Source organism: Filicampus tigris, chromosome 4 (genome assembly GCF_054856515.1).
Source record: "Filicampus tigris isolate MCC_2025a chromosome 4, RoL_Ftig_1.0, whole genome shotgun sequence".
NCBI classification, from domain to species: domain Eukaryota; kingdom Metazoa; phylum Chordata; class Actinopteri; order Syngnathiformes; family Syngnathidae; genus Filicampus; species Filicampus tigris.
The window spans coordinates 20,043,906-20,062,586 of record NC_141220.1 but is presented as its reverse complement, the minus strand read 5'-3'; the positions used below and the strand labels follow the sequence as shown (position 1 = coordinate 20,062,586).

Sequence of the window (18,681 nt, the reverse complement as noted above, 5' to 3'; positions counted from 1 at the left end):
ATGTGTGTAATATTTACAACAAAAGTGCCCTCCAATAACCTCTTGCTGTCAAACTGGTGTACAAATATGAGAAGAGCGTGTATTGTGAGACCGTTATTTTACTGTCAAGCTAAACACAAAACTAATACAATTACACCGTATGTACTTAAAACAACCCTAGGTTAGCCTTTCAGTCTGCTAGCATAATGCTAATGATAATTAGCATCTATGGTGTGGTGTCCTAACCTTGAATGTGACATATTGAAAGCAGCAGCAACATGTACACTGACAATATTGCAATACTTACTACATAGACTAATATTAGTGCCGTACTGATGAGCTGAGGGAGTATTTTATGATTCCTACACTTATTATGTGGGACAAGCCCCGCTGCAATATGATTGGCTGCTGCATCCAGGCAGGATTGTTGTTGTTTTTGGTGGAAGGCTAGAACGGACTAATGACATTTTTATTCTTTTCAATAGGAACAAAAGATTTGAAATACAAATGTTTTGAGTTATGAATGCAGTCACAGAACGAATTAAACTTGTGTCTCGAGGCACCACTGCATAATAGTTTATTTTTGTTACTTTAATTTGTGTCTTTGATGGTTGCTCATTTATTGCTGTGATCTATCTATCTATCTATCTATCTATCTATCTATCTATCTATCTATCTATCTATCTATCTGTCTATCTGTCTATCTGTCTATCTGTCTATCTGTCTGTCCAGTCAACCCCATTTTTCTGCACTTGTAGAGTAATTTCTTTTTATTTTGAAGTTACCACATTCACAATAATCCCTTAGAGGCACATTCAGCATTGAATAATCAATAATAGAGAGCAGCAAAATCCAGTTGGGTTGGCATGGGGCCGGCTGTGGAAATGAAGATGGAGAATGCGAAGGCGAGGGCGGAATAAGGCGCGCAAGTGTGTTCCCGAGTGGGCGTGAGAAGTGGTCTGGCAACTCGAAAGCACGCGGAAAGTAGGAGGGGTCACGTCTCACGCCTGAACTTTGGCACCGATACTCCACGCGCACTCGCTCAATACAAGACGTCTTGTTGTGATCGGGGCGGCAGTCAGTCGTCAGCGCGCTGCAGGCAGCTCCTCCGCTTCGCGATGTTCATCTGGCTGACAGTCGCGTTGGGCTTGCTGCTCATCCTCAGGACGCGCTTCCCTTATTGGCTGGACGACTGCGTGTACATCCTTCGGAGCCTGCTGCTCGCTGCCCGGCTCATCAAGTACAAGAGGAGCAAGCCGTTCCACAGCGTTTTGGACCGCTTCCTGGTGGCGGCCCGGAGACACCCGGCCAAGACCTTCCTGCACTTCGAGGGCGAGCGCTTCTCCTACGGCGAGGTGGACCGGCGCAGCAACCGGGTGGCCCGGGTGCTGAGGCAGGAGGCGCGCCTCCGGGAGGGGGACGCGGTGGCCCTCTTTCTAGGCAACGAGCCCAACCTCGTGTGGACCTGGCTGGGACTTGCTAAACTGGGTTGTCCGGTTGCCCTGCTTAACTTCAACATCCGAGCCAAGTCTCTGCTGCACTGCTTCTCCTGCTGCGGGGCCAAAGTGCTGGTGACGTCGGCAGGTGAGATGCGTGACGTGCGTGGGCCACTCGTTCGCGTCTTCTATTGGTAGTGTAGGGGATGTTTTGGGACACGTCATGGTACACCTGTCCAGCCCAGTGGTTCTCAACCTTTTTTCCATTGTGACATTGGTACGGCCTGGGAAATCAGCCAAGTAGCCAGCACAAAGCATTTTTGGGATGTATGATAATGATAATAATAATAATAATAATAATAATTTTAGGGCGCGGTGGTCGACTGGTTAGCTAGTCCGCCTCACAGTTCAGAGGTCGTGGATTCAATCCCGGCTCCAGCCTCTCTGTGTGGAGTTTGAATGTTCTCCCCGTGCCTGCGTGGGTTTCCTCCGGGTACTCTGGTTTCCTCCCACATACCAAAAACATGCATGGTAAGTTGATTGGACACTCTAAATTGCCCCTAGGTGTGATTGTGAGAGCGGTTGTTTGTTTGTCTCTGTGTGCCCTGCAATTGGCTGACGCCCAGTTCAGGGTGTCCCCCGCCTACTGTCCAAAGACAGCTGGGATAGGCTCCAGCACGCCCCGCGACCCTTGTGAGGATAAGCGGTAGAGAGCATGAATGAATAATAATTTGATGTATATAATAAGTTCATAAAGATCTAGGGATTTGTCATGGGCTCATTTTTTGTATTTCACAAAAACCTGCCAGTTGAACAGGGGTGTTTATACTTTCTATCTCCACTATATAGCGTCCATACACCCCCTTTAATAGTTGTATATTAGGTAGTACAGTATATTATAATTTTAACTTATCAAACTTATGAACGTCAATTTTACACAAGAGAACTTTATTTTTGAAAACCTCACAAAAATACGATACAATAATGCAGCAGGTGCTTAAAGCATGCTGAAAGCCCATTGATGGGGTCATCTAGTGTTGTTTTTCCACAGAATAATAAATTATATATGACAAACACAAAAAAAATTGTTTGAGGGGCACACATTGGAAATGTATATCGAATCTAAGTTAGCAGTTTATGAAACATTGCAACCACCTTTGCATGATAGTATTTCACAACACGTGTTGCGCTGAGCAAACTGGTCTTTTTTTTTTTTTTTCCAAACTTTTGTTCCCTGTGGAATAGTGCCTGCTACTCGCGATCTTGATGCTCGCACACACCAGGCCCACCCATATTGACAGACTGCTCACGCAATGAAATTCATGAAAGAAATTTACATTTTTAAATGATCATTCAATTATTTTTTTAATTTGCGTTTTGTTGTGTTTTTTACTTTATTGGATATTAAGAATGGCATAATTGTGTTTGTCTAAGGAAGATCTGAACTTCATATGATTCAGTTTGTCATTTTATTTGAATATACGATGTGTCGGGACAGGAGGATTGTGTTCAGTGAGAGAAATACTCAGGCCATCAGCCACATTTTGGCTCCGCCACTGGTTCTGCCAAATAGTCAAAACTTCCTACCAAAAGCTAATTTGACAGCCAAATACTACCGTGCGCTTTCAGCTTGTTTTGCTTAGTTGGACATTGGTAAGTAGAACTTTAAAAAATCCCATAAGAAAATACTTACACAGAGGTGAAAGCAGGTAGTACGCCCTGACAAGTCAGTGAAGTATACACTGCGTTATGAATGTGGTCAACAGATCAACACTATGCTCAAAAGCTACCACAAGAAACACACACAATGCTTCAACGCTATGACGGAAATCATACGCCAAAAGTATTTTTGAGGCAATGAAAAAGTCAAATGAGACTCAATAAAAACAAAAATAGTAAGTACTCACTGCTTTTAACCGAACGTACGACAAAAGTTACAAAATTCCCACGAAAACTCTCTCTGGGCATTGGTAGGACGTCTCGACGGGTAGGAAGGAATTTCAGAACACTGGTTCCACTTGATTCTCGATGCCCAACTCTACACTCTAAAAACAGTTGGGTTAAAACTAACACAATTTTGGGTCAAAATTGGACCAACCCACAAAATTGGGTAAATTTGACCCACTTTCTTGCGTTGTTTTGTAACAAAACAAATCCGTTTTTGGGGTTGTTTTGTACAAAACTACCCATTGTTTGGGTTGTTTTCTGCAAAAACAATCCAGAACGTTGGGTCAGATTGACCAAAGTAGTGGATCGGTCCTTTTTTGACCGATTGTTATTTTTTGGGTGTTATTTCGCCAGAAATTGTGTTATTTCCAACCCAACTGTTTTTAGAATGTAGGGATGTTCAATATTTTGTTTTCAGTCCGATACTAGTATTCCCTCTTTGAGTATTCACCGATACCGAGTAGGGATACCTCTAGTCTTTTTGATAAATACAATTTCATTTAACACAATGACAAAAAAAGTGAACAAAGACCTTTCTTTCTGACTCAGATGATGATTTGCCAATGTGTCAAACTGCCAACTAGCGCCAACTACTGCTGAGGAGGACTTACTCGATATTTCTGCCTTCATCCTACCTGGAAAGTTTAAGTGCACCGTGAGCTTTTGGTGACGTGACATGAATGTGTGTTGGCAGAGCTGCAGGATGCTGTGGAGGAAGTGTTGCCTGCATTGAGAGAGCAGGGGGTCAGCGTGTACCTCATATCAGAGGCCAGTAACATTCAGGGTGTCAACTTCTTGGCCGACAAGATCTCCAAGGCCTCGGACCAACCTCTGTCCAGAGACCTCCGAGCCAATGTTACCGTCAGGAGCACCGCTTTGTACATCTACACGTCGGGAACCACCGGTATGAAGGGGATAAATGTCCACAACTCCCTCTTACGGAAAAACATCTGTGACTAGTTGGGATTGGTGACCCCTTGTGGCGCACGTTTAAGTACATTTGAGAGTTCGACAGAAAAAAAAGAACAAAAATACGTTGATTAAAGTCTTTTTTCTGTATGAAAATACATCAGATTCAAGCCTCCGGTGGCCGGAATACGTCCCATGCATTGTGGAGGGGCTTTTCCACACTGTGACAACGAGGCGCTCTAAAACAGCCATGCCAGCGTGAAGCCCCTGTTATGTACTGTGCCATCTAAAAGTGGTGTTAGACTAGACATTTGTTAGAATATGCAGCGTTATGATTTCAGATCCTCTTTCGCACTCCAGCAGGATTGTGCCACTCTTGTTGATATTCTTCTGTCCTAAATAGGTTTGCCTAAAGCCGCGATCGTCACCCACGAGAGGATGTGGGCCGCATCGTTCCTCCAGTCAGCGTGCGGCGTCACAAGAGACGACGTCTTCTACATCAACCTGCCGCTCTACCACAGCTCAGGCTTCCTCATCGGGTTAGCAGGCTCCATCGAGAGAGGTAGTGACCTTATTTTATTTGACCAAAAGTGGACACAAGCATCTATGCAAGGGTTGTGAGTACAGAAAATGTTGGCATTTGGCCCACTTTGACATTCTTTGACTTGAATTCAATCACTGCCAGACGTTTTCAGCCCCTCTTTTAACCTAAGGTTTGAAAAAAATTGAAAAAAATATGAATAAATTCCTGGGATTGAATGGCTGGACTGTGGAAAGACAAGTAAATTCGTCAATGGCAGTGAATGAGTTAATTTCTAATTAATAAGGATTTTTTTATGTTTATATGTATGCGTGTCCAGCGAAGGGTCGCCAACTGTAACTGTGACTTCAATTGTTTTTCATTTTTCTTTCATTAGGATCATTTTTGGGATGTGTTTCACAAACTGGACCTTGACACGGAACACAATGTGGAGCAATTTGCAATTCTCGCTATTCGCAAAATCATCTGTACAATTTTGTGAATCGAAATATTGTGTTAAAGGGGAAGTCGACCCAAACATATTTTTTTCAAGAATATGTTCTATGCAAGCCCACTAGTTGAAACATTCTGATTAATATTGCGTTTGTGGAATAAGAGTTAATCCACCCGTTTTTAGCCATCCCTGGCGGCGGCCATTTTGTCACTCCTGTCGACTGAAATTGACATCACAACTGCTCAGGGCCCAGGTAACGACCAATCACGGCTCAGCTTTAGAAAACAGGCGAGCTGTGATTGGTCGTTACCTGAGCCCAGAGCAGTTGTGATGTCATTCTCATTCGGCAGAAATGACAAAATGGCCGCCCCGTGAGATGGCAATAAAGGGGTGGATTTTGCTGCTTAATTCATATACATCCACAAACGTAATATTAATCAGAATGCCGTGTTTCAACTAGTGGGCCTGCTGGGAACATAATCTTGAAAAAAATGTTTAGGTTGATTTCCCTTTTAAATGTAAATCTTTTTTTGCATCTTTGCATGTCTAGAAAAGCTAGAGAAAACAATTTATAAGTAAAGTAACTTTAGTAGCAAGTCAAAAGTTGTCAAGGTCGAGTCCCTGTAAAAACCTCACCTACAATGCTTGATCGTGGGCTTGGTCAAATATTATTTTACGTACATGCCAGTGCGCACACGAACTCCCAAGTTTGGACGGTTTCGAGTTGAAGTGACCGTTGATGTTTTCTGCAGGTATATCGGTCGTGCTGAAGAGGAAGTTCTCCGCCTCTCAGTTCTGGGATGACTGCAGGGAGCACAATGTCACCGTGATGCAGTATATCGGCGAGACCATGCGCTACCTCTGCAACACGCCCAAGGTCAGATCCATTCCGCTGCCCTTCTCGAACCCCTGAGACGATCCCACTCTCTGATGGTCCGACTCAGTGTGGATGTCGTTCCCTCTCGCAGAAGGACAACGAGAAAGAACACAAAGTACGGATCGCCATTGGCAACGGCGTTCGCGCTGACATCTGGTCCGAGTTTCTGAGGCGCTTCGGTGACATTAAAGTAAAGGAGCTGTACGCGGCCACAGAGGGAAACATCGGATTTATTAACTACACCTCCAAAGTCGGCGCTGTGGGACGGCTCAATTTTTTCCACAGGGTAGGTAAAAGATCTTATTTGGAATGAAACAATTTCCTGCTGATTGCTCTATTGCTTCTAGCACTCTGCTATCACTCCGCCAGTCACTCCCCTATTGGACATTTTATCGTGTCCACCGATATCGTCAACACGAGACCATCGTTGTCCTCCAGCTTTAGCAGGCACACGCCCGACAAACATCCTCAAATGTTATAAACCTCTCCCTCCAGTTAATCTTCCCGTACTTGTTGATCAAGTTTGACATTGAGAAGGAGGAGCCTGTCCGAAACGCACGGGGGCTTTGCGTCGAGGCAGCCACAGGTGAGCTTGACACACTTTTAAAACACGTCACGTCCATCAGTCACCTGTAATGTTAGCTCAAAATCGGAATCAAAAATGGGTCCCTTCATGAAGAGAGTAATGAACATTTTAAAAGGGTGTGTAGACTTTGTATGTCCGCGGTAGCTACATGTTGCGTGGCTGTCTGCCAGGTGAGACGGGCCTCCTGGTGGGGAAGGTGACTCAGAGGTCGCCCTTCGTGGGCTACGCGGGCAACGAGCAGCAGACGGAGAAGAAGAGGCTCCGCGACGTGCTGAAAAAAGGCGACTTGTACTTCAACACGGGAGATTTGCTTCGCTTCGACAAGGACAACTTTGTGTACTTTCAGGATCGAGTTGGCGACACTTTCAGGCAAGTCTCCACGCTGAAAACACACAATGTCGTCTTCATTGATTGTGCTCGTGAAGAGAGAATATTTATGATGATATACTAGCCACTAGTGTTTCAAAGGAGCGTTTAAAAATAGGGTCAGGATTTCCGAAGAGGGTTCGGGTTTCAAAGTAGGGTTTCAAATTAGGGTTTCAAAGTAGGGTAAGATTGTCATATAGGGTTAAAATAGGGTGAGTGTTTCAAAATAGGTTTTCAAAGTAGGTTTACGGTTTCAAAGTATTGTTAAGGTTTCAAAATAAGGTTAGGGTTTCAAATTAGGGTTGAATAAAGGGATGGGGTTTCAAAATAGGTCTATCAAAGTAGGTTTAGGGTTTCAAATGTGTGTTTCAAAGTAGGGTTGGTATTGCAAAAATAGGGTAAGTGTTTCAGGCCGGAGCCGGGAATCGAACCCTCAACCTCTGCACTGTGAGGTGGATGTGCTAACCAATCAGCCGCCACTCTTTTTTTAATTCATTATAAAATGTCAAAAAATGTAGCTATATAGATTTTGGTTCCTGGTCACGTTGCTATTGTTGCTAGGCAGAACTCACAAGGCTCAATCATAATTTTCCTGAATGGCCAATGAAAATTATTTTTTTCTGAACAGATGGAAGGGCGAGAACGTGGCCACGTCAGAAGTCGCAGACGTCCTCACCATGGCGCCTTGTATTTTAGAGGCCAACGTCTACGGTGTTAAGGTGGAAGGTAAGGCATCAACGTCTCGTATGTAAGAATGGACGTAAACATGGCATTGTATAATACGTTTTTGCTTGTGATAGGGAATGAGGGGCGTGCGGGCATGGCGGCGATCACCTTGAGAGAAGGGGAAGACTTCGATACCGTTGACGCCTACAGGCAGGCCGTCAACTACCTGCCAGCATACGCACGCCCGCGATTCATCAGAATCCAGGTAAGGCTTCATGCTGCATGAAAGTATGTTTGTGTATACATACCGTATTTCCTGGACTATAAGCCGTACCTTTATATAAGCTGCATCCACTCTATTTAAAAAAAAAAAGGATGGAAAAAACAAACAAACAAAAAACCCCCCGATGTATTAGCCGCACCGGGTTATAAGCCGTACCCAGGAGCGGAGCCAGAATGTGGCTAATGGGTGGGCCTGGAAAAATCAGGGTGGGTCTGACTATTTCTCTCACTTCGCACAATCCTCCTGTCCCGACACATCGTATATTCAAATAAAATGACAAACTGAATAATATGAAGTTCAGATCTTCCTTAGACAACCACAATTATGCCATTCTTAATATTCAATAAAAAAAAAAAAAAAAACACAAATAATTTCATAATTTAATAAAGATGTAAAAGTATATATTTTTTCATGAATCTCACTGGGTGGGCAGTCATGGCCGTACCTATCTATTTTTGAAAAGTTAGATATTTACTGCATTTACAGAACGGTTTTCAACATTTATGTACCTGAACAGATTCTTTCCTAACAGCGCCTTTTAACACGGCAGTAACTTTGGAACAGAACCAAGACAAAAATAAACAGTACTTATCTTCTTGCTTATCGTCTCACACCGTGCAGCAGCGTGGTTTCCTTCCTGGATGGCAAGATCGATGGCCTTCAACATACAAACTTCTTCGTGTGGGTTCCATGATGAGGATTTGAAAATAATTAACTGTTTGTAATTTGTCATTCGTGTCTGCTAGAGAAAAAGTAGTGTATTCTTCCTTGCATTAATTTTTTTCTCAGTTTTGATTCTAATTCCGGTTAAAGCGCCCGTAGCAGTGGAAGAAAATCCACAGAATAGCCACACCTTTATATAAGCCGCATGGCTCTATCTATTTCTTTATTTATCTATCTATACTGACCTCTTTTTACATGTACTGTATATGACTGTGTATATAAATCCTAAAACATATATTTCAGCCTTCCTTGGAGATGACGGGCACGTTTAAGATGAAGAAAATCAAGCTGGTGGAAGAAGGCTTCAACCCGGCCCTTATCAGTGATCCTTTATACTACCTCAACGCAGCCAAACGGACTTTTGCTCCCATGACCACGGAGGTGTACAGCGCCATTAGCAGTGGCATCATTAAACTCTAACACAAGAGTGTTGAACTATTAAATAGCGTACTCATTTTGTTTACAGGCAAGCTCACTGCTTCAAACGACTCGTCTCAGGGATGCACTAACATTCCAAAAAACAGGACTATTTATTGTATTTCCAACCCTGACGGCCGTAGAAAGCACAGTACGCCACAGTGTGCTGCCAATGAGAATAATTCTTTCCTCACAATGGGATGAAATCAACTGTTACATTTCAAACATGACACTGAAATCATTTATCCAATGCTCTTGTATGAAGCTTTGTGTGCGTGTTGATTATCATGCTTGAACTTTGGATATTAAACTTTGCAGCAATGTTTAATGTTTCTCCAACATGGTGGCGGTTATCATCAAAGCACCCTTGAACTGATGTTATGCATGATCAGGCTTTGCGTTATCAAGTTTACTGGTTACAACATTTTATTATGTCAAAGGTCAAGAGAGTGAAGGAAAGTTTTGTTAGTTTAGGCAGGGAGCTCATATTAATCAACACAACCACAGTGGATTTTTCACACCATGTAGGAAATGTGCATGAACTCCGTGAATCTCAAATAGATGGATACAATGCCCAGTGTGCAATGCAGATAGCAAAATAAGCACTTAAGATAAATACAAAATTTGAAATAAGACACATGAGACCACACAGTAGTTTACTTTAAAAATGAATTTATTTATTAATACAGTGGTATACATTAAAAAAAAAAAAAAGAAAAAAAAATGTTGCAGAGGGGGGGAAAAAGTTTTAAAAGAAATCCAAATAAATAAAAACAACGCTCCAGACGGAGAAATAAACTAGTGTTGCATTGAAGCATTGAAGTGTTATCATATCAAAAGAAAATAGTACTGATGTGCCATAATAAATCGTCTATTAGTAGAAAAATACATTTCAGGGCACACAATAAAGCATCCAGTATCACAAATAAAGGAAGGGAGCAGTTGTCGTTCCCCTAAACCCCTTTGAGCGCATCTTTTAAAACCATTTAAACCAAGCACTTGTCTATTTTTGTTTTGTAAATAAGAATAAAAACTTTTCATACGGTTAAAAATGCCTTACGTGGTGTATTTATGCAGTACGTAGAAAAGTCACACTTATTACTGCTTATGTCAGTTCCAAGGCTCAGGGGTTTTAACCGGAATACAAACATAAACAATGTAACTTCTTCACCGTATTCTCTTCTTTTTTTTTTTTTTTTAACAAACTTTTTCTCTTTTATACAAAACAATAAAGATGTACAAAAATGGATTTACAGAGAACCAAGGCCATATGCTAGCGGTATGTACAGCCACAATGTCCTTTTCTGCGCCTCGTCACGCTTCGTATGCATAGCAGGAAAAGAAAGCAGACCTTTCGTTTCATCGGCATCAATTATTCACGTGTGCTAGAGTCAAAGTTCCGTTTAGGAGCGGGGGACAAAAAAGACACCTTTGTGTCGACTGTTACCGGCGTGTCGGGTTGGGTTCAATGTGGATTCTCTCTCGCTTTACATATATATTTCTATGTATATATATATATATATGTATATATATGCAGATAAGGCATCACTGCTCGCAGTGTTGAATGGGCTTCTCATGTGTAGAAGTGGTAGCAGGCGTCTGGACCTGAGTCATAGCACATGCATAGATCTCTAGACAGCAGGAGTTTGTCAAATCAAGTCAGTATAGTTTATCTATGGTAAAAGATTTGCTACAAAAAACAAACAAACAACCCATCACTTTTCAATTCAACAGAGAGCGCCTGCTCACAATAAAAGGGCGTCATCGATGCTAACAGTGAACCTTGGTTCCGTCTGCGTATTTTGTGGCGTCAAGCCACATCAAGTCCTCAGGGATCCTTCACGGCTGCACCAATCGCAAACAAAACGATTTGGCGTATGGCCTCTTTGCCCTTTGGGAGTTTTCTTTTTACATTTTGCAAAAAAACACATCCTCAGTTAATATCAATGAACATTTCACCAATTTCTACCTTTTTTTTTTTTTTTCCTCTTACTATTTTTACTGCTTTGGGGTCTCACTTATCAAAGAGTGTGTAGGATTATTTCGAGAAGGGTACGTACACACAAAAGCTGAAATGGCATACGAAAAAAAAAAAAGAAGTTAGACCTATCAACCCGTGCATGCGCACAACCAAAACTTCCGAAGTGCACCCCGCCTGCCACACGCCCAAATTCAACCAATTAGCACCATATTGAAATGGGCCATGCCACAATCGTACCGCTTATAAACGGGGTGGAAACAAGGAAGGGAATACTGTTTGGTGGCCTTGGCAATGTACAAAATAACAATAATAATAACAAACACGACAGGGAGGACAGGTGAAGAAATAAAGTAAGTGGTCAGACCCCTCCCTCCCTTGCCAAAAAGTATAGCAGCACATTGACAGCGTTGCGGCTACTATAGTGGTGGCAGGCGCACACCCGGCTAACACAAATACTGTCCATCATCGGGAATGCAAATGCTGCTGCATGGGGAGGAAAAAAAAAAGAAAAAAAGAATTCTTTGCAATATATTCTATATTTCCCTCGTTAGTCTCAACGCAGTGTTCTGATTTATTGCATTGGGGGGGAAAGAATTAAGAAGATTTTCATACATCCCAGCGGGCAGCCATTTTTACATTATACCGCCCTCTGCTGTTGACTTAAATTGATGTCAAAAGTGACCTCAGCTCGCATTGCAAAAAAACAGGTGAGCCATGATGCTTGCAATGCTAGCCCGAAGGCACTTTGACATCAATGTCAAGTCAACAGCAGAGGGCGCTAGAGTAGAAATGGCATCACCCTGAGATCATTAAAAAGAGACGGATGATTCCGCTTAATTCTTATTCCGCAAATCCAATATTAATCGAAAATACAGTGTTAAGACTAGTTGGGGCACAGAGAACATATTGCAAAGAACAATGACTGGAGTTCCCCTTTAATTTGTATACATTGGTTGCATATCGTCGCTGTCCTGTGACAAACACTTATGTCCATTTTTTTTCCTTATTTTTTCGTAAATGGTGTTTCCATGTTACAAACATCGCATTAACGTGAAAATTATTTTTATTTCCAGAATTGGACAAAAGTGTTTTTCACAGGACAGCGACGATATGCTGGTTAAATGTGGTAACTGGTATACTGATATTTTCTTATTTTCAAGGATACTAGGGGGAAATGACATCATGTGACCACATTTTAATCATGCGCAACCAGTGTACAATATCAAATGATTTTTTTTTTTTTTTGTGTGGCTTAAAAGTCACAAAGGGATAACATCTATGTGGCCGAGACACAAAGCCGGAAAAGCACTGTTCAATCTTTGAGAGCAAAAAAAAAAAAAAAAATACAAGATGTGAAAAAGCAAAGATAAAATAAAAGTGGTTTAATGTGTCCTTCATTTCTTCCTCTAGAGTTGGGAGCGGTAGGTGAGTGCTCGTAGAAAGGGGCTATTGAAGCCCCAACCCAATGTCATGATGCAATCCCCGGGCGGCACATCAAAAGAGAGCAGCATCATTCAAAAAGGACCAACAAAACATTAACATCGTCGTACACAAAGTGCAAAATCTGTATATATAAACTAAAGTTGATGCTTGATGCAGTGGACGTGTGTGACGCAAGATTATACACTCCAAAATGTGCGTACGCACGAGTTAGAATTTCCGTACACGTGCGCATTAAATTATTATTTTTTTTGGATAGGTCACAAATTTCTGCACAGAAAGTTGCGTACCTTTTGTGCATTATTCTGCGTACGCAGCGTTGATAAGTGAGGCCCCTGACATTTTACAAAAAGTAGCTAAAAATGTCACGATGAGATTACTCGGTCTGTGGCACCGTCATGCACTCTCATTTCAGTCCCATTGTTCCAATGTTTTTCTTTTTCTTTTTTGCAAGCCTCAAAAGCACCGGAAGAATGACCCCAAAAAAGAACAGCTGGACTCAGCTGACTCCTCACGGTGTTGGTTTTTTTTTTGTTTTTTTCGGGGGGTGGGGTGCGGTAAACAACGTGAAAGTGTTGGATTCACCCTTGAGGTGAACGCCGTGTGGCCCCCACCACCTCGCCACGGTGCAACAGACGCCCCCTTTTCTTTCACATTCAGGAACAGACCAGCTGTCGCCCTCTTCAGAAGTGGTCGATGAGCACTGAAACACAGTTTGCACCCACCAGGTAGTTTGGGTCTCCGGGGAGAGATTTGTTCTGCCAGCTTTTAGGGTCACCTGCACAAAATACACACAGTATAATGTTTTTATTTAACAAAATAAAATAGAATAATCATCATTTAATCAGATTTACAGAAGCATATTGCTGCCACACCTCAAAAAACAAAAATTCAATATCACATTTTAACTTATACTAAATGAGGGGTTCTCAAACATTTTTGGTCAAAGCAGCCCTAAAATGGAAGACATTTTTCCAAGGACCTCCTCATAATCCTAATGTCAATCAAGAATAACTAACATGTGTACCCCTAAATGCGGTATGAATTAAGAATAGGCCTATTTAAACAAAATGGCATTTCATGAGGATAAAGCTGCATTTTTTTTAAAGAATAGATATAATTTAATGTAATTTTTACAATAATGTTGAGTCATAATCCTCTGCCAATAAAATTGTATTTTTCCAAGATGACGTCATATTTCAACAAAAACATTTAAAAAACACTTTTGATTGACCAAAGCTAAAGCTATTCACAGGTGTGCACGTAAAAAAAAAAAAAAAAAAAAAAAATCCACAATACCTGACTACAACATCGTACATTGCAAATTATTTTCAAGGCCCCAAACTACAGCTGGTGGACCCCAGTTTGAGAACCCCTTCTTTCAATCCCAAGTGGGGAACCTCTGGCCCAATGGTATTTGTCTGACCCACCATGTAATTCTATAAATACAGTAAATAAAACTCCACAATTAATAAAAAGAAAAAAAAAATCCTCAAAAGTATGAACTACAAATGCTCATAATGAATTATAAACATTTGTTTGATTAATGCATCTTTTCATTTTATTTTTTACTTGAAGGCCCAAGAGGACAATACTATGAAACTGAACTGACAATAAAAAGGTTCCCCATGGCTGACTTAAAGGAATATTCTTACATGAATTATTTTTCTTTCCAACCAAAACATATTTCATGTATGTATGAGGGGAAATTAAACAATGAGATGGTTTTCTTTTTTAAAAAGATCTACTTTGTTTTGAGTTATTGCTTGTTAAGTTAGTGGTCTGAGTGTCTCAAACTGAGCAGCAACAAAACTACAAGAAGAAATAATGACAAGATTTGAATGTTTTTCCCCCCTCAAATGTCAGTCAAAGAGTTGTGCGACAAGCTAAGTGTTGTTAGGGCATAGAAGCCACTCTAGGGGCTGAACACAGACTGTCGGCTCTTTAATGAACGGCATCTTTTTAGCCGGTGACACATTTACTAGCTGGCGGAGGGCGACTTAGTCCTTCAAATGTATTTTTATGATTATACTTGAGAACTGCGGAAAGCTTGATGGAGCAGAATAATCATGCGGGCTGTGAAAGTGACAGCGAGACAAGCCACTGCTAATTTTCGCACATGCTTTTAAAAAGGAGTAAAACCAAGACATCGGTAGTTCAGTGTTTCCCGGCGACATCACAGATTAAAAAAATAAACTAAAATTAAAAAAATAATTTTTTTAATGGATTTGGAACAGTATACAAGCAAGTATACGACTTTTAGTGTAGTTTCTTGAAAATGAGGAAATAATAAAAAAATACAAAGTAGCCTGTCCAATGGTGATAGAATGAGGAATGTGGAAAAGAAGGTGAACAAACTCTCCTCTACAATCATGCAAATCCTTAAGTCTACAGACCCAACAAGGACAGAGAGAGAGAGGACAGCGTACCCGACGAGGAGTCGGAGGATTTTAGAGCAAAAGACCAACCATCAGGGGTCATAGACGCACAGTGAGGTAAGCGCAGCTCCACCGGCTTGAGGAACTTGAGTCCGTGCGGGCCGCACATCACCAACGGGCTTAGCAGCGTTTCTCCTGAGTGGACATGCACCGGCATTCTGAAATCACTCGTTTTGTACACATTTGCGTGGTGCTTCTTGTATGCCGTGTTGGTCATGTTAAGACCACCACACATACTAACAGAGCAGTCAGCACACACATGATGATTTTTTTTTCCCCATGTGTGTGGTCTCTCACATTTTAAAAATTGTTGAAGATGTTAAAAATCCTTTTGCGTGTACCTCCATTTTAAAGAAGGCTAAAAATGAACATGCAGTATCTAGCAAAAGTGAGTACAGCCCTCACGTTTTTGTAAATATTGTATTATCTTTTAACGCGAAAGAAATGACACTTTGCTACCATGTAAAGTCATCAGCGTACAGCTTGTATAACACTAAGGGTACTGTCCCCTCAAAATAACTCCACACGCAGCCATTCATGTTTACACTGCTGGCAACAAAGTGAGCACACCCCAAAGTGAAAATCTTTAGTGAGGCCATCGTTATTTTCCCAGCACTGCCTTAATCCTCTCTTGGCATGGAGAGAGCACCAGAGCTTCACAAGACAAGAGAGTTTCTGCCCTTTATCGCAGATTTTCGATAAGGTTTAGCGCTGGGGAGACAGAGGGCAACAATCCCCCCACCCCAAATCATCAGAGTCTTTCGTACCACACATGTCACCAGAAGGAAATGACAAAGTGAGCCCCATTGTCAATTCTCATTTAAAGGTGCACATACTTGTTCATCACGCTGTGTGTTGAGTTATTTTGATGGGACTGTACATTTACACTGTTACACAAACTGTACACTGACTACTTAACATTCTAGCAAAATGTTAATTCTTCAGTGCGGTCCATGAGAAGATACAATAAAAATCATGAACATTTGAGGAGGTGTACTCACCTTTTTTGAGATACTGTACACATCGTAAGAGCTAAGAGATACCGATTTGGTTGATGACAACTCCATGTTGCTGGATCATGTGATTTGAAAAGCTGCGTTTCTTCCATATGAACTGGAAATAGCCTAGTCCAGCGCTGACAAGGAACATTGCCTAATGGTGAACTTTGCGATTAGCCATAGGTGGGCATCGCCTAACTGTCGTGCATATGTAATCGACCTGCGTCCATCCCTCGCCGGCGACAGCCAATCCATGCAGAGAACGGAATCTTCACGTCACACGCAGGTGCCGCACGAGTAGACACGCCGCCAAACAAAGACAAAATATCAAACAAAACCAACAGACACACACGCACGCACGTACAGCGTAGTGACCGGTGAAATAAAAAGCATATGGGGCACATGTCATTGCATCTGTGGGTCCGCAAAGTACACAAGACTTTTATTTTTTCCGTACTCGGCCGCGTGTCAGGACTGCGGCACCTGCGTGCCACGCGGTTCAGGTTTAATCCGTTCTCGACGCCGTTTGGCTGATTCGGACCACGACTGGGACCACGCGGGTGGATTAAATATGCAGACGGGAACTCGGTGGCAGTTAGGCGATGCCCAGCTATGGTATTAGCAAAGATTTAGCATTGACTGAAAAGCGTCCCTAAAAGAGCGCTGGAAATGGAATACACAAAAGTGAGGAGTGCATTTTCCTAGTGTGCAATGCAGCTTGCCGCTAACAAAGGATTTTATTCTCAGCTCAACTTCCTGCCGGGACGGCAAACCTCCACGCGAGACTGACCTTTCTCCTTGTCGAGGGGGGGCAGGATGCTGTTGTCGCGGCACACCTTGAAGTAGATCTCCTGCTCCACGTTCTCCGGGATTGCGCCCTGGGGGATGATGATGCTGACGCCCGTCTCGATGGAGCTTAGGACCCCTCCGTTGCAGTTGAAGATGCCTCGGGCGGTGGCCACCACCGTGTGCCCTTCGTCCTCGTCGTCATCGTCCAGTGCGCCGGGGCTGCGGCAGGGGTCCGAGTCATCAATCAGGGCAGTGTTTGGTGCACGACAATACACAATAAGAGCAGAGAGAGATGTTTTTCGGTGTGAAAAAGAGAGCGAGAGACAATTACCTGACAGGAATGGCTTTGGGGATGGCGTTGATGTTATTGTGCTGGTATTTGGGCCTGTTGTCCATGGTGCGAGTGAAGGTGTCCAGACCACTGTCGTGGTCCAGAGGCTGAGGTGAGAGCTGCAGCTTTCCCGCGCTGTTGCTCCCCGCGCCAGGCTTGCCGAGGATCTCCGACTTCCCCTGTGCGTCGTTGGGCAGCAGGTTGTGGTTGAACTTGGGGCTCTCGAACTTGCGCTCAAACGGTCGCGCTGAGCTGGTGTACGGCTTGGGGACGTAGCGGTTGTAACCGGTGGGAACGGGAGCACCGACGGTCTTCGGGGGAGCCGCATCCGTGCCGTTGACCGGAGACTTGTCGGGAAGGGCCCTCGGGGGCAGATAGCTAATCGGTGTGGGTTCATCCCTGCTAACGGGTCTGAGAGCTGCCAGGTCAGGTTTGGGATTGGGGGAGCTCAGCGGCTCGGGTATGGAGTTCACTGGACAAAATAGAGACAATCACAGCATTACACCCAACAATACTCACATCCAAACATAATAAATCAAAGATTCCTAATAAGTTATAATTTATAGGCCTTTGCATTATATCATTCTATTAAATCAGATGATGTGTTCTGGAGAAACTGACTTTGTTGTGTTGGCAAAAATGACTTTTTTGGGTAACGCTTTTGTGTGATAACGGCGATAGAAAATCCGAACAAAAAATGCTTTCCAATTCAAAGTAAAACAGCACAACTTGATTATTTCTCAACGGATCTTCCGGACCTGAAATTGGTCTGCTCCTCTGAGAAGCAGACCAAATTTACTTGACTGACCAGTTTAGAGTTAAAAATAGCCATTAGTAAGCTGGTATGAGCCAAAGTTCCGAGGGGTTTTCCAAGTTGACAATCACCAACAGTGTCACTTGTTCTAAAAACTAGACAAAGAGCACAAAAGGAACATTGTGTGGGCAATAGAATTGGTCATTCATTTTAGGAATCAATTGGGTTTGTTTTTTTTCATGATTTTATTTATTTATTTATTTTTTTTAAGAAAATTCCACAAGGACAGTATCCACTTGTCACAAATCTTAACAGTGTTGATAAGAAACGTTTAGGCTTCTGCTAGAAAGCCCCCCCAACCCTCCCTTACACATAAACACAAAAAAAAGTCAGAAAAATCTTTTGAGAACATCTGAAATTGATCTGAGGTTATTCAGAGGCAATTTTAATCGTGGCAACTATGTGCTGACTGCCATATTTCACCTAAGTCTGTGTGAATAAATTAATTGTGAACACAGCCACATGCCAGTTATAACAGGGCGTGCACCCTCTCTTGAAAAGATGAAAAAAAACCATCTTATTAAATTGTACAATTTAAAGGTCACAATGGTGGAAAAAGTTTTGAAATGATTCCTCCTGGTCTCTTTTTCTTAAAAATCCAAATACCTGGTATTTGCACAGGCGTGCATAGACGTTTTTTATCCACTGAACATTGCCTGATGTCTCCACTTGAACTCAAGCAATTCAACATGTGAGTGTGTTAATCTTAAAAAGATGACCTCAAGTG

At 42.4% G+C, this 18,681-nt stretch overlaps 2 protein-coding genes across 9 annotated transcripts in view; one reads left to right on the top strand and one right to left on the bottom strand.

Annotated features, from left to right (window-relative positions):
• Positions 1-1,000: 1,000 nt before the first annotated feature.
• Positions 1,001-9,491, top strand: LOC147148857 (long-chain fatty acid transport protein 2-like). Its single transcript, XM_086029507.1, has 10 exons — positions 1,001-1,563; positions 4,057-4,266; positions 4,675-4,833; positions 5,998-6,122; positions 6,214-6,408; positions 6,618-6,708; positions 6,879-7,077; positions 7,703-7,800; positions 7,875-8,005; positions 8,990-9,491. Exons 1-10 carry the CDS (start codon positions 1,098-1,100, stop codon positions 9,164-9,166), a joined length of 1,851 nt encoding a protein of 616 aa, XP_085885633.1. The 5' UTR covers positions 1,001-1,097; the 3' UTR covers positions 9,167-9,491.
• A 327-nt stretch (positions 9,492-9,818) lies between these two features.
• tjp1b (tight junction protein 1b) overlaps positions 9,819-18,681 on the bottom strand; it is a 77,453-nt gene continuing 68,590 nt past the window's right edge. For 3 of the 8 annotated variants that reach the window (XM_086029498.1, XM_086029499.1, XM_086029503.1), the window contains 4 exons: positions 17,141-17,612; positions 16,811-17,028; positions 15,014-15,157; positions 9,819-13,362 (listed from right to left, as the gene is read on the bottom strand). In XM_086029498.1, the coding sequence (XP_085885624.1) occupies positions 13,268-13,362; positions 15,014-15,157; positions 16,811-17,028; positions 17,141-17,612 (929 nt within the window). In that variant the 3' untranslated portion in view covers positions 9,819-13,267. The remainder of the gene's footprint in view (positions 13,363-15,013; positions 15,158-16,810; positions 17,029-17,140; positions 17,613-18,681) is intronic. The other 5 variants (XM_086029500.1, XM_086029505.1, XM_086029504.1 and 2 more) reach the window with 2 other exon arrangements.

Bases quoted from the DNA above. Each gene is read 5' to 3' on its own strand.
- LOC147148857 (XM_086029507.1), top strand. From the start codon at position 1,098: ATGTTCATCTGGCTGACAGTCGCGTTGGGCTTGCTGCTCATCCTCAGG. The intron at 6,123-6,213 runs GTCAGATCCATT...TCCCTCTCGCAG, and splicing joins ACCTCTGCAACACGCCCAAG to AAGGACAACGAGAAAGAACA. The intron at 8,006-8,989 runs GTAAGGCTTCAT...CATATATTTCAG, and splicing joins CGCGATTCATCAGAATCCAG to CCTTCCTTGGAGATGACGGG.